At 53.7% G+C, this 15000-nt stretch overlaps 1 protein-coding gene across 1 annotated transcript in view; it reads right to left on the bottom strand.

Moving 5' to 3' along the window:
• The window catches only part of PBX3 (PBX homeobox 3), a 104142-nt gene that overhangs the window by 7605 nt on the left and 81537 nt on the right, over positions 1–15000 (bottom strand). The window contains exons 4-7 of the mRNA XM_059486558.1: positions 12723–12964; positions 8495–8685; positions 6597–6732; positions 566–731 (exon numbers count right to left, since the gene is read on the bottom strand). Of these exons, the coding sequence (XP_059342541.1) occupies positions 566–731; positions 6597–6732; positions 8495–8685; positions 12723–12964 (735 nt within the window). The remainder of the gene's footprint in view (positions 1–565; positions 732–6596; positions 6733–8494; positions 8686–12722; positions 12965–15000) is intronic.

Below are 15000 nucleotides of genomic sequence, written 5' to 3'. Positions count from 1 at the left end.
GGCCATGCTCAGACTTGCAAAATGTCATCAGCACACCATGAGACCTGTAGCAGAACATGTCACAGAGTAACTCCAAACTAAAGTTCCATCCTTAGATTTCTATTCATAACATCAACTCCATTTCAAGCCATCCAGAGTTTAAACTCAAATTACAGCATGCTAAAATATTCCTCTATTTTGTTGTTGTCTTGACAATAAATTTAACAGTCCTACAAAACCAGACTTGGACCTCTGCCCCATTTTACATTCTCTTCAGTGAACGAGTAAAAGCCTAAAGTACCTACAGAAACAAAGAAGGTGCCAGAAGGCAGAGGCAGGCAGCCGTTACCGCTGCAGGAATTGCACGGCCCCACTCTGCTCTCCCCCAGCTGTGGGAGCTTGGCTGTGGAGCAGCTGGGACCTCCCACGGCAGGGCTCAGCCCTCGTGGTGCAGCCCGGCCACCCTTGGGCTCAGGAACACCCCCTGTGCCAGGACTGGCTCTGCTCTGCATCCTCCTCACCCCACCGAGCTCGCTGGGGCACGTCGGGGCCCTGCAGCAGGCTGGAGGCAGCAGGCAGTACGTACCAGAATTTGGTGTGGTGGGGGAGTTGGTCTGGTTGTTCTGGACAGCCGCGGCCACGGCGTGCGCTGCAGTCACGGCCGTCTTTGCCGCGTAGAGATTGGCTTCCTCCTGGAACTTCCCAATGTTCTTCTTGTACCTGATTCTCTTATTGCCAAACCAGTTGGACACCTGCAGTGGAGAGAGGTGGGCAGGGTGAAGGACACAAAGTGCTTGGCTGGGCAAAGCAGGATGCCTTTGAGATGTCAGAAACATGACCCATATGTGCTCTGGGTAACTGAGCACTAACCCGGATCAGTTAAACATCACCATGGAGCTGGGCTGACCTGGCTCTGCTGCTCTCTTGGCAAACTGAGGCACAGCAAGTGACTGATGACTGCACATATCCCAGAGCTTACTGTACCACGGCATTGTCCCCTACCACCATGGGCCATTTGTCAGCAAAACTGCGCAAGACCCAGAAAGCTGCTCAGGGGGGACCAAGGTCCGGTTGACTGAGGGCGAGCGGGCAGTGAGAGCAATTGTTCTTTATTTTTGGGCTGGAACAACCTTGGCAGCCCGCTCACAGAATCGTGTTTGGTTGGCTGAAAATGAAAGGAATCATATAAATCAATAATGGTTGAAAAGTCACTTTGTCATGTCCCTTTGAAGATCTGTGCTGAAGCCAAGGTGGCTCCCAGGGCACTGGCTATTAACCCGCACAGGGGTCACGCCTGGAGCCGCTCAGGGAAGTTTATACAATCTTGCTTAGGGGCTTTGTTTAACTTCAGCTGCTGTAACAGAGCTCCTAAATAACAAACCCAGTTTGGAACATGGACAATGGCCAACACAGCAGAGACAATAAAAGAGCAGCTCCAGCAGTAAAGGGGAAGGGACCAGTGACAGCCCAGTGGTTATCAGGCAGTCACAGGGCATGGCAGGGGCTGGGGCCCTGTCAAAGCACCCAGTTCAGGATCCTGATGAGGCAGGAGCCAAATCCTGCTCTATTTGATGTGGCACAGGCTTTTGTTTAACCACAATTAATGGAAAACCTCTGGCCTTTACCAGTAATATGGAAGGTACCTTATACATCCTGCTCCCCTGATAATACTCCACCATATTCTATATATTGCACTTAATATCACCTTGTCAGTCAGAGAAGCAATAATACATTAATGAAACCCAGCAAATAATTATTGTGTACAATCAGATTATGCTTTATTAACAGTATCATAATTGAGGAATCTCTGCACATCAACCGTATTGTCCACGGATGTGCACGAGACCCCTCTGTTTATGCACGCCCCTGGACCAATCAAACAACAGCCATCACTAATAAAGGTTTATTTAATTCTCACAGTAAAATTTTAATATCACCAGCAGCCTGGGGAAGCCTCAACGAGTGGATTTGCTTGACATCAGATCGTTTCCATTCTGCTAGTCCCAATACTTCTTAATCTTTAATATCAAGGCAATTAAAATTAATGGCCACTCATCCAGAGCCACTGTGGGCAGTGTTTCCTTGACATCAATTGTTTGATGGGATTACCTAGAGGTTAAACTAACAAGCAAGGTTTAATTGGAAGCAATGAGAGGAGCAGTGCTCGTACGTTATGTTTAACCCGCACACCACATCTAAATGAATATCCAGAAATGTTCAACTCTTCCTCAGACTGAGCCCGGCCTCGGGGCTGCCAGAGGAGCTGCAGCAGCCCGGGATGCCACGGTCACTGTCCCATCCCCTCTGCCCAAGGACCCTTTGTGCTCCTGTGACACAGCGCAGGGCAGAGCGTGCCCCAGCCCGGGGAATGTGGGGACACCCAGGGGCACCCAGGGATACCCAGGGACACCCAGGGACACCCGGGGACACCTGGGGACATCTGGGGACACCCAGGGGCACCCAGGGACACCCGGGGACACCCAGGGACACCTGGGAACACCCAGGGTCACCCAGGGACACCCGGGGACACCCACAGACACCTGGGGACACCCAAGGACACCCGGGGACACCCAAGGACACCCAGGGGCACCCAGGGACACCCACAGACACCCACGGACACCTGGGGGCTGCAGCTGGGAGAGCATGTCTGACCTGGGCAGCTGGACCTGGACCTGGCCAGGACAGGGCACTGCCCCAGCAGGCTGTGCCAGGCAGGATTTAGGATCCCTGCCCACCTGGAGCACACCTCACCTGGCTTGTGCTGCCGTGGTCCCAGGGAAGCAGGTGCTGGGCTCCCCGGGACCCAGATCCTCACCCCCAACCCTGTGCTCACCCCAAACATGGAAGTTGTCTCCATTGTGAGCTGCCTCACAACACATTTTTCATTAAAACAAACTATCTCTTCACATAAAAAAAAAATGAACATCTTTCTCCTCCTGATCATTGAAGGCCAATTAATTCATTTGGCTTAATTGTATATTACATTTCAAACAATACTGTTGCACTTATTTATCATGTTAATTGCAACGTTAAATAAAAAGACAATAAATTATTACTGAAATCATCAAGATGCCTAATGTGGGATTTGGGATGGGGCAGGCCTGCCTCTTTGCCTCCAGAGTGGGTGATTTCCTGGGATAAATCAGTGCTCATTTGGAACAGAGCATCACTGCTGGAACTGGGGAGCTGCAGATTCATGGAAATCTTTCCGCTGTGTTTCCATGTTTGTAGCACACAGTCTATGTTCCACACCTAACACATGGTACAAACCAGGAAACGTTAAAAATCAATGTTGCACAATTACAGCATTGATCTGTGATCTAAACCCAGGAGTTTTACCTCCAGAGCTATTTCATTATGCTGCAGCTTTTTTCCTTGCTTCCCACATGAAGTCCAGGGGTAAGAGCCCCTCCATCCACAGCTTTCCCTGTCCACCTGCTCACAGAAACACTCAGAAGCACCAGGGACCAGAGGGGTGCTGGAAACCAGCTCCTGCATCCTTTCTTTAAAGCAATGTTAAATATATTCCCTTGTCAACCACATCCTTCCTTTGTTTGAAGTGGTGAAAAATGTTATTGCTGTACTCCAGTGCCCGCTCTCAGCACTGGCTGTGCCCTCTCTCCAGCCCGTGTGATGGACACCCTGCAAGAGCTCATCTGCAAAATATAAAACATCAGCCTCGCAGCCATGGGAGGGGAGAACACACAATACACTTTATGTCCTCCAACGTGTGCTGATGGGGCGGCTCTGAATTACAGCCAACAATGTTCTCTGCTAAGGACATTTTTTTCCCCAGAATTACCTTTTCCGCACTCTTAAAAATGAAATTGTGTGAGGTGTTCATCTTAATAAATAGTTTGTCTTTATGCTTTTCTTGAAAAACCTTCTCTACATATTATTTTAAACACCGATATCAAAACTGAAACCATCGATCTCCCACCTGCAATGAAACGATTCTGAGAGACAATTTTCTTTGCAGCTCAGTAAAGTGCCATGGCAGCAGGATTTCCAGTCAGCAGCTTAATCTGGGGGGAGGATGACCCAAAACACTCACTAATTAAGTGTTTGAGGGAGAAAATGTTCTGCCATGAATCTGCCCCCAGCGTGTACAAGGCACTGACAGTACAAGAGAGAAACACTTGGGATCATCGTTAGGAGAGGCTACAGAGGAGCCTGGCTCAGCCAGGGAAAGGACAAAGCCTCTTCATCAGAGACGAGCCAACAGCTCCAGAGTTTGGAAAGCCATCCCCTAATGTTATTTATTCCTTTTTCCAGCTCTTTGGCCCTCCGGGGTATTTGCAGCACAGGAGGTAAATGGGGCATGGTGACAGGCACAGCAAGGTCCAAGGGACACTTGGTCAAGGCTGAAAATACACACACTCAGAGATGTTGCATGAAGCCCTGAGCGAGGTGCGTCTCAGGCACGTCCTGGGATGCCATTGCTTGTCCCCTGTGATGCTGCTCCTGCCAGGGTCCCAGTGACTGCTCAATTCACTCCGAGCTCAGATTGCAGCCTCTGAGTGCTGCTGTCAGTCACCACAGCAGTGTGGGGGCTGCTCTGCAGTGCCTGCTCAGAGCTCCCCTACCACATGGCCTCAAAAATATACACCCTTTTCAGTAAAAGAAAGATACTTCCAGCCCAGTTCGACCTACAAAATACCAACTAAGCCTGCAGTACTGCCATGCAGCCTCTGGAAGTGCCTCTGGAAATCAAAGATTAGAATACCCATGGTATTCATGCTCTCTAGCTGTGACAGCAGATCCATCAGGAACTCAAGCAAGCAGCTGATCACAGGCACTCCCTCTCTCTCATACATGCTCCTCTCCCATACACGATACGTGGCCCCATTTCCGGGCTTTACCACAGCAACACGAGTTTTTCCAAGTCATTATAACACCTTGCCAGAGTGTAGCTCCAGCCATCCTAAGGGCCCAGCCCTGCATCCCTGGTGCCAGGCTGGGTGGGCAGCACTGCCCTCGGAACAGGCTGGCAATGTCACCCAGCAAGGCTGAGGCTGCTGGATGCAGTGCTGTGGAGGGCAATGCAGATACTCCCATCGCTCTCTCAGACTTCCTAATGGATTCAAGGAACAACTAATTCATGTCTGTATCAAATATTAAAAAGACAAACCTATATTCCTGTCACAGGCTCTCTGCCACTGCTGGGTTGCTGGACCATCTGCCTGCCTTTTATTTCATTCTACAGCATATACATTAAATCTTATCAAACAACTGATTAAGAAAGAAATCAGATCTATTAGCACTAGAAGCAATCAGTTATGGCTTCTCAAATGTTCCATCTCATTTCCTACATTCACTTCAGCCTTATCTTGATCTGTCTTTTTATCTGTCCACACCAAGGAATCACTGAGCCCCTTCCTGCCAGGCACAGCTCACCCCTGGGTGCAGAGGGAACAGCTCTTCAGCAGGTCTGCTGGGCTTTTTCACATGTCATCTTGCCCAACTACATTAAACAAAACTGAGGAACTTCTGGTTTGTTTTAGTTGGTGTTGATGGCATGGCCTCTCCTAACCATACAGCAGGCTGCCTTGGATCACATTGAAGATTTCTGGACGCAACTCACTGAAGTAATTGCCACAAAGCATCTCGTGCCAAGGACTGGAACCAGCAGCAGGATTAAGGCTGCAGACCACAGTGCCCTGGCACTCGTGTGCTTTCAGGCTGTTTGGTGGTTCCAGGCACCCCCAGCAGCTGCAGGGGCGCCTGAGGGCACTGAGAGCAGCCCAGCAGCCACCACGGGGCTCCTGTGATGCCAAGGGCAAGGGAGGAGCAATGTGAGAGGGAACAAGCTGTGTGCTGAATTTCCCTCAAAAACTTCTGCCCATCACCACAGCTATTTGTAAATGGACTGGGAGAAACTGCCTCCCTCCCCACCCCGTACCTTCCCCTGGCACCGAGCACAGCCCCTTGCCACCCCATTTGGAGTGGGGTATGTGCTGCATGCCAAGGAACAGGCGAGGGGACAGCAAGGCACACACACATGCCCAGGGCAGTTCTGTCAGGGCTGCTGCTGGGGGCAGCCAAAGCCAAGTAATTCCAAATTTGGAGGAGCTGGGCAGACTTTCATTTGAGAGTCTTCAATAAAGTGCCTGAATTTTTCATGCATTCAATGGAGGCCTATAAAGTAAATCTCAACTCAGGTCTTAATTATAAAGCTAAAGGTTGCATTGCTAATAATGCCAATAGTGCAGCCTGCAATCATTAATAGTTAACACGCACGCCGCAGGCACCATTCCTCTCCAGGAGCTGAAATATTGATAAGGGAGCCGAGGGAGCAGGGAGGAGCCAGCGCACCAGCTCACCAGGAGAGGAGAACTTGGACACTGCAGGGCACTTCCCTGCCACACGCTCAGGTTCTCCCCCAAGCTGTGCAAGCCAGAGTTGTGGGAGAATGATTGGGGTTTCTAGCAAACATGCAGGCCACGTGGAGTGCCAAGAGATGTTTTGCTCTTTGAGCTGCCTGGTGAAGGAAAACTCGATGGTGCCACCAGCCTGAGCAGGACACCAGTCTGAGCTGCGCAGGTATTTTGGCCCACAGCGAAAGCAGCTGCAGCCAACACCACCCTGTGGGGACAGGGGCCCTCCCTGCTGCTTACCTGTGATACCGTGATGCTGCACTTCTTTGCCAGCTCTTCTTTGGCTTCTTCACTGGGGTAGGGGTTACTGAGGTGGGAGTAAAAATACTCGTTCAAGATTTCTGTGGCTTGTTTACTGAAGTTGCGCCTTTTCCGTCTGAAATGAGAAAAGGAAAACACCACTGTTCCTCCAGATGCCAGCAGATCCCTGGTTGGATGGGGAGCTCACAGGCTGTGCTGCAGCACAGAACAGCACAGCAGAGCTGTCCTGGCGCCCTGATCCCTTTGGGCTCCCCAATAATGTGGGAAGGAGCAGCAGGCAGCAACACCACACCCTGCACCCTGCCCCAGGGGCTCTGGATTCTGCCCCTGGCTTCACATCCCCACCTCCCTGCAGGGTTCATCCCATGGGAGCACAGGCCACGTTCACACACTGTGGGAGAAATGGTGAGGCAGGTGCTGAGGCAGCAGCCTCCCTTGTGGCTCCTCCACGGCTGGGTACACAGCCCAGCCCACAGCTCCCAGCCACGGAGCCCCTCTGTGCCAGCAGCAGCCTGGCAGACCTCCTTCCCCTCCTTCCCTTCAGCACAGGTCGGCTGGGCCCCTGCACAGCTCCCTGGGGTCAGGATGGTACAACAGGATGGGGCAGCCGTGCTGATGTGTCCTCACGTGGCCTCCCTGAGCTAATTGGCTTCCAACAGCAAGTGGATTTCAGGGCTTTGTGAGCGAGACCCATCTGTGCCCCCTCCTGCCATGGGCTGCACGGGGCCCGGGCTCTGGCCCACATGGGACACGGGACAGGCCCAGGGGTGTCACCTGGCTGAGCCTTGCAGGGAGCACCTGCCCGTGCTCTGCCCAGGAGCCTGCAGCCCCAGCCACGGGGCAGCCCTCACCATGGGGCAGCCCACGCCGCAGCGCCTGCACAGCTGCAGTGCCATCCCTCCGTGCCAGCAGCCGCTCTCCTTCAGCAGAACGTGCTGTGGAAGGCTCCAGTTGAGCATTTCCTCGGAGCCCCTTCCCCCAGGGCTGCTGCAATCAGCGCCGGCGCCCCAGGCCAGCCGGCAGCCGAGCGCAATCCCCAGCGCGCTCCCGCCGCGTATCACGGTGCTGCTAACTGCGCTGTATCCTGGAGCAGGCAGGCTCCCTCCCTAGAGCTCTGTTTATCTCATTACTATGCTTCCGCTCATTTTGCCTTATTTACCTTCCTCCTTTTTAAAGAAATCACTTTAAAATGTACATCTGCAGGCTCTACCTTTGCGTTCCTGGAGCTCTCCATAGACATCTCCTCCAACTGCCTGCAATTACCCTGATTTCCCACACCTGCCAGTGACCTCCTTGTTAATAACATTATTTTGGTCTTGTTTAGCTCCTCGCAGCTTTCAGGTGTGAAGCGTGAGCTGCTGGAGGAGGGAGGCTCCGTGTGGCGCCTGCTGCTCCTCCCTTTTCCGCTCCTGCTCTGCCAGGCCCTGCTCTGAGGACCGGAGCCCTGTGAAGGGGATGGGGCTGGGGATCACTATCGTACTTCATCAGGCTTCAAAACAATTCTGACTGTGCCTAAACCCCCCTCCTAATCCCTGTCTGCCTGCCTCCTGGCAGCTTGTGGAGCTATCAGCCCACTCAGGCCGCCATGGGGACAGGCACCGAGCTCCAACGGTGGTGCAGGTGTCCAAGGTGGGGTAAATGAGCCCAGTCTTTGCACTAAAATTTGAAGAAAAGACCTTGTTGCTTCTGAAGTCCTACTGTACAGGGATCCCTTGCACAGCAGCTGGGGATGAAGGCTCCTGGTGGGACAGAGCAGCCTCTCCCACCCATCCCTGCTGACATGGGACACCACTCCCAGTATGGCCAGACTCTACTGGGCTGCCCAGAAATTACTGCTTCCCCCCAAAAAGAGACAGGGCCACTTGCCTCTGCCTTACCTGGCATCAAGGAACCTTGATCTTAAAATCATTACTGCTTCACAAGTGCTCTGTTTGAGCTGCATCTGGATGGAGCTGAATTTTCGATGAATGATGCCCACCATCCTTTCAATCTCCTTGGGAGAAATGGGACGTGTCCGGCTCTGTTCTCTGAGGAGGTTCATGACATGAGTGGTAAATTCATTACATGCCTGTGGAGGAAGAAGAGGCTCAGATGTGGGTTTGTGCTGCCCCACAAGGACACAAGCTCTGACCTGGCTGTCGGGGGAAGGCAGCACCGAGGGGGACCCCTCACACGGCCCTGTCCCCTCCACATGCATGGCCACAGGATCCCACCTGCCCAGGATCCCTGCAGCCGTCCTGGGGCAGCCAGGGGAGCCCAGTGGCACAGCCCTGCTCCTGCCATGCTCATCCTTTCCCCTTTCCCAGCCAGACCCCCGTGGAAGGGAGCAGTGGGATCAGCCCCTGTGGCAGCTGCAGGCAGGGGCAGGGTGTGAGCGGGGACCTGCACTCCTCACAGCCAGGGGGGAACACCCCGAGCCCTGTGCCTGGGTACCCCCTGCAGCACCCAGGCACCCGAGACCTTTCTGAGGCACCATGGCCCCGCGTTGGGTGGGTTTCAGTGGCACTGTGCCCACTGTGCCCACGCTGTGCAGCCGAGGCACTGAGGGCAGGCACAGGGAGCCCTCAATTACCACCCCCAGTCTGTGACACGGTGATAAAAACTTCAGACTGAGCCACCACCAGGATGCCCCTGGTCCGAGCCTCCACACATGCTGCTGTCCTGACTTCCCTTTGCAGGCTGGAGCCTGACAGAAACTCTGCTAGCTCCCCCTCCCTGTCATGCAGGCAGCAAAATATGTACATAATATGTCTGACAACCACATTTTCAAGGATTCTCCAACATTTCAACAGATTATGCAATGGAAGGAGTTAAAAGTGAAAAGTTTATGCATCTAAAAACTCATAATTTCCTATAACATTTGCTGAACGTCTCACAACTTATTAAGTGAAGCCATCTATGAATGCAAATGCTGATTAGCAATTTGGCAATAGCCCAACATTCGCAGAATTCACATAGCTTTTCTTTAAACCAGTAGTTCATACATGATTAATTAGAACATCTCATTTATGTAGTGTGCACTTTAGCTCATTACTCTAAGTAAAATTCGTTAAGTATTTACATTTAGATAATTAAAATCTGGGTACACCCTTAAGAAAGATGCATACACTTCAGGCAAAGTGATTTTTTTTCTTTACACTACTGAAAGTAAATTACAGGCTAATTTACATCCGTGCAGCACCCGTTGGAGGCGGCCCTGGTGCAGAGCCCTCTGCTCGCCACCGCTGAGCCGCTGCTGCTGCCAGCCCCTGCCAGCCCGGCTGTGCCAGGGCTCCAGGGTTGGACATTGCCCACCCTCACTGCCCACCAGCCCCTGCCAGCCCGGCTGTGCCAGGGCTCCAGGGTTGGACATTGCCCACCCTCACTGCCCACCAGCCCCTGCCAGCCCGGCTGTGCCAGGGCTCCAGGGTTGGACATTGCCCACCCTCACTGCCCACCAGCACGTTCTTTCTTTCACCAGGGGACACCCCGAGCATGCACAAGTTCAGGCCCAGCCCTCTGACCGATGACACCAGCTTTGGCTTACTCAGGAAATGTTGCATAGAAGGGAAGGGGACACAGGCACCAAAATGGGGCAGCAGCTCTCCCCCTGAGATCAGGCAGCAGCTCTGATTGTTCCAAGATACAGCTGAACCCAAGAATTTGGCACTGGATGGGTGTTCCAGGCACACAGTTTGCCACAAGCCCCCTTCTTTTCAGATCCCAGAAATTCAATTTTAAAGTACAATAAAATTGGCAACTGTTGCATTAGAAATATTTTCAGGTATGTCTTTTCTATAAGAGATTTCATCTCAAAAACTGGACTTTGAAAAGCAATAATTAGTTTCTTGCTTTCAAGAAGCAAAAACCTTTCTCTGACTTTACTCAGCTTGCCTGATGAGACTTGGTTTGGCTACAGCTGCTGGGAGAGCCTGGGTTTAATTCATCTCCACCAGCACCTCCCCTATGCAGAGCTGCCTCACACAGCACAGCGGGAGGAAGCTCAGAAGACTCTGATGCTTTGTCTTGTTTCTCTTGTTTATTTATAGCGTCCAAGCTACTTGATCCCTTTTCCAGGACTATTTTTCAGGCCTCTGCTTGGTGCCTGAGACATTATTAATAATGTCAGGTTATAAGTGATGGCCTTGTTAACCTGCTCAGAAACCTTGTAGGAGCAGGGATGCTCCTGCTGCCTCAGTGCTTCATCACGAATGCGCAGGAAAAAGAGCGGAAATGGCCCAAAACAATGCTGAGGGGCAGGGTGGCAGCCAGTGCTCTGTGAGGCTGGTGGTGGCTTCTGAGCTACCACACCTCGTCCCAATTCGGGGTGAATTCAGGAGACATCTGTGAACTTGGGAAGTGGGTTCCCAGCTGCTCCAGGAGGCCTGGGACCCTTACAGTACTTTTGCCTACAGCAAAAAATGTATTTCAGTGTAATTACAGCAGATAGCTTTCAATATGTCATCTCTGTTATAGGAGCTGTAAATTATGGAAGGCGCTGCCTGTGCGTGGCCATTTCTCCCGGCGCCTGGCGAGGCAGCGCTGGGTGATGGCGTGACACACTTTCCATTTCTCTTTCCCTTTTTTTTTTCTCCTGAGTGCATTCCCCTGACTGGCAACAAATATCAGGATCAAAGCCAGCCTGGAAATGTCTCCAGGAAGGCGCTCTGGTTCCTGCTGCCGTGGGACGGGGCTGCCCGTGCGGGCAGGATGGCAGGAACGGCTCTGCACCGCGGGCAGGTGCCCAGCACGGGCTCCCCGCTGCAGGAGCTCCTGCCTCCCAGAACCTGTGGCGCCAGAGGCTCAGATGCCAAGCCCTGGCTGTCTCTCGGGCACTGCAGTGAGACGAACCAGCGGGAGACAGTTTGCTGCCAGGCTGGGGAAATCATCATATGTCTGTTGAGCAGACGTGGCTGGGTGTCAGGATCCATGGGGAAGCATGCATGTCTCATCCTCTGCTCTACCTCTCTCTCCTGCTCCAGCAGCATTTGAGCATCCTCCAAAATTTCCTGTGGTGTGGACGGATGGCTGTGACATTTCAGCTGAAACCTTTGTAAATGGAGCTACAGGGCAAAAAATGCTCCTGCTTCCCCCACGTCATTAAACTTATTAGAGTCCAAGGATGTTTGCCAGGAAGCGGCTGCGAGCACGGAGCTGCTGCCTCTGTGGCCCAGATCTGCCTGCAGCCTGTGTGCTGTGCCTGTGGGAGACAGGTTCATGCCACAGCCACCCCATCCCACACTACAGCTGCCCCTGGCAGGGCGAGGAGGGCTCGGGGTTCACCAGGACTGCTGGCCTTGGGGTTGGGGAGAACAGCAGATTTGTACACAGACCCTGACAGGTGCTTGCTCAGTTATTTGTTCTCCACTTGAACAACACAGTGGAAAAGACAGCACAGACAAGGCAGTGCCACTGGCACCTGAGACACACGGTGCTGCTGGCACCTGGCAGCACGTGGCAAACGTTCTCAGTGCCACCGGCGTGCCCAATGTGTTGGGTCACCAGGTCCCAGTGGTGAACACAAACCCACAGGTCTCTGCAGCATGCTCTTCACTCCAAACAAAGACACTGTGCTGGCATCTGCCTGAACCAGGATTTCCCCAGTTTCTGTCCCCAAGCCTGGGCCAGGTGCTCTGCTGATGCCTCACTGCCCACTCTCTTCAGACCTGCTCCAGCTGACCTGCTGTGGCCAAGTCTGTGCCAGAGTATCCTGCCACCTGCTCCAGCAGCCTGTGGGCTGAGATGGCCAAAGCAGCCCCTATCTGCCTGTGCCCCCCAGATTGCCAGACCCAGCTGTGTGAGGGCAGAGGGTGGCACTGAGTGACAGACATCTCTCCTCCTCTCTGCCTTCTGTGGGCTGGGCAAAGGGGGGAAACACGGGCTTGGGTGCTGCTCTTGTGCAGTTACAGACAACAGAAAACATTCAGACATGCAAGACATGCGTCCTGGCTCCGGCCAGCAGCTCCTTGGAGCCCGACAGACAACAGACTGCCACGGTGGCTCTCTCTGGGCAGAGGGGTGGGGAAGGGGAGGAAGGGTTGTGGTCCAGAGTGGGCAGCGGTGGGCACTGGCAAGCAGAGGAGAGCAGTGTCAGGTACACGAACAACTGAGAGACTGATGTCTGACCTGTTCATATTTCTCCAGCTCTGTGTGATAGATTTGTCTGATCTGGGTCAATTTGGCTCTGTAATCTGAGTGCTCAATAGAGTTATCTGAAGACCCTCCAGAGGCTGCTGCGGCTGCAGCTGCTGCCGCCGATCCCCCACCTTTCTCCGGACCTGAGACTCCTTCTGCCAGAAGCATATTGTCTAGTCTCATTAGCTGAGGATCGGGAGGGTCTTCCTCCTGGGCTCCTCGGATGCTCAAACCTTGGGCAGAAAAGAGAGAACAAGAGAAAACACAGTCAGTACTTCTGCATGTGCCCACCTGCCACGAGCCCTCTGTGACACCCACCTGCCCGGGGGCCATGGGCACAGTCCTGCCCCAGCATGGCCCCAGCACCCCACGGGCACAGCCCTGCCCCAGCATGGCCCCAGCACCCCACGGGCACAGCCCTGCCCCAGCCCTGCCCCAGCACCCCACGGGCACAGCCCTGCCCCAGCCCTGCCCCAGCCCTGCCCCAGCACCCCACGGGCACAGCCCTGCCCCAGCCCTGCCCCAGCACCCCACGGGCACAGCCCTGCCCCAGCCCTGCCCCAGCCCTGCCCCAGCACCCCACGGGCACAGCCCTGCCCCAGCATGGCCCCAGCACCCCTCGGGCACAGCCCTGCCCCAGCCCTGCCCCAGCACCCCACGGGCACAGCCCTGCCCCAGCCCTGCCCCAGCATGGCCCCAGCACCCCTCGGGCACAGCCCTGCCCCAGCCCTGCCCCAGCCCTGCTCCAGCACCCCACGGGCACAGCCCTGCCCCAGCATGGCCCCAGCACACCAGCCAGCCCCGTAAGATGCAGTCTGGCAGTGCCACAGGACCCTCTCTGCTCCCACACACAGCAGGAACAGTACCTGTGTAGGCTGTGCCAGATGTGCCAGCAGCACACAGCTGCCAGGCATGGACCTGGGCACCAGCAGTGTGCTCCATGCACTCAGGGGACAGCACAGGATTCCACACTGACTGTCTCAAGGTGGACACACAGTGGGACATGACCCCCCCACTGGCTAACTTTCCAACTCAACAAAGCACAAGGCATTAATCTTGTTCTAAAATACACATTTTAAACCTGTCACCTTCATTTAAAACTGTAATTCCATATAATTTCATGGGAATAATAAAAACGTCTCGTCATCTCTTTAAATGATTTCTGTTGCCTGTTCAGAGGTCCACAGGCACACGCTGATGATACCTCGCATTGTCCTGGCGTGTCCCTGAGATGGCACACACGTGTTGGGGACAGCCCAGGCCACCCATGCTGCAGCCAGGGAAGGTGGTGCCGCACCTGGGAGTGCCTGCAGCAGCAGGGCTGGTGGTGCCTGGCCAAGGGAGTGCTGCACCCACCCCTCATTCCCTCGTCTGCCTTGGCACAGCTCCTGGCCCGCAGTGCTGTAACACAGGGGTGATTTTCTTGGTGAGTTGTTCCCCTGTTTGTCACTCTCCTCCTCTGCTCTGCTGTCAGATTGTTCAATAACATCCTGGTTTTAATCCACTCAAGCTTTCCTTCCCTTCTCATCAATGATTTCTGCTGTTGTTTTTCCTTTTAGCTTCTGGACCCTTTCTCAGTCTGTGTTTACTGTGCTCTATTCCAGCTGTTATTCCTCAGCTGCATTTCTGCTTTCACTACAGAACCCATCTCCCTCCCACTATCCCATCACAGTCCCACTCTGCTCCCAAATGCAGATGCCTAGCAAATCCTGCAGCAAAATAATTTGGTACAATTGCAGTGATTTCTGCATCATGTACTTCCATCAGCAGGCCAAAGCGAGGGCTTTGTACACCCAGGCTCAAACCAATATTGCAAAGCCCCAGCCCCTGCCCATGAACCTGACTCAGTGAGCGAGCAGCCCCCAAGGTTTAGCAGCAGGAGCTGAGGCTGCACTGAGGCGCAGGGGCTGCCCAGGGCCTGGAGCACAGGAGGGAGCTCGGCCATGGGGACGGTGACAAAGGCACTCAGGTGTCTGGCACGCAAGGCAGCGTGCTCGGGGGCTGGTGGCACAGGGGTGGCACTCTGTGTTCATCCCACACGTGCTCCCATGTCCAGAGCATCCCATCCGGAGCGCAGGAGCCCGCGGACACCCACAGGCAGAGGGATGACAGAGTGTGTGTGGGGACACAACATTTATCCTGCCCCTCAGTGAGACACATCATTCATTTGAATGGCAAAGCCACGAGTTGATTAGCTAATTCTAACAAGAATTAAGCTGTGTGTTAATTCGGAGCTTTCCTTATGAACTATATGAAGCAGATCAGCACA

Source organism: Ammospiza nelsoni, chromosome 20 (genome assembly GCF_027579445.1).
Source record: "Ammospiza nelsoni isolate bAmmNel1 chromosome 20, bAmmNel1.pri, whole genome shotgun sequence".
Classification (NCBI taxonomy): domain Eukaryota; kingdom Metazoa; phylum Chordata; class Aves; order Passeriformes; family Passerellidae; genus Ammospiza; species Ammospiza nelsoni.
This window is presented reverse-complemented; position numbering and strand designations above follow the sequence as displayed.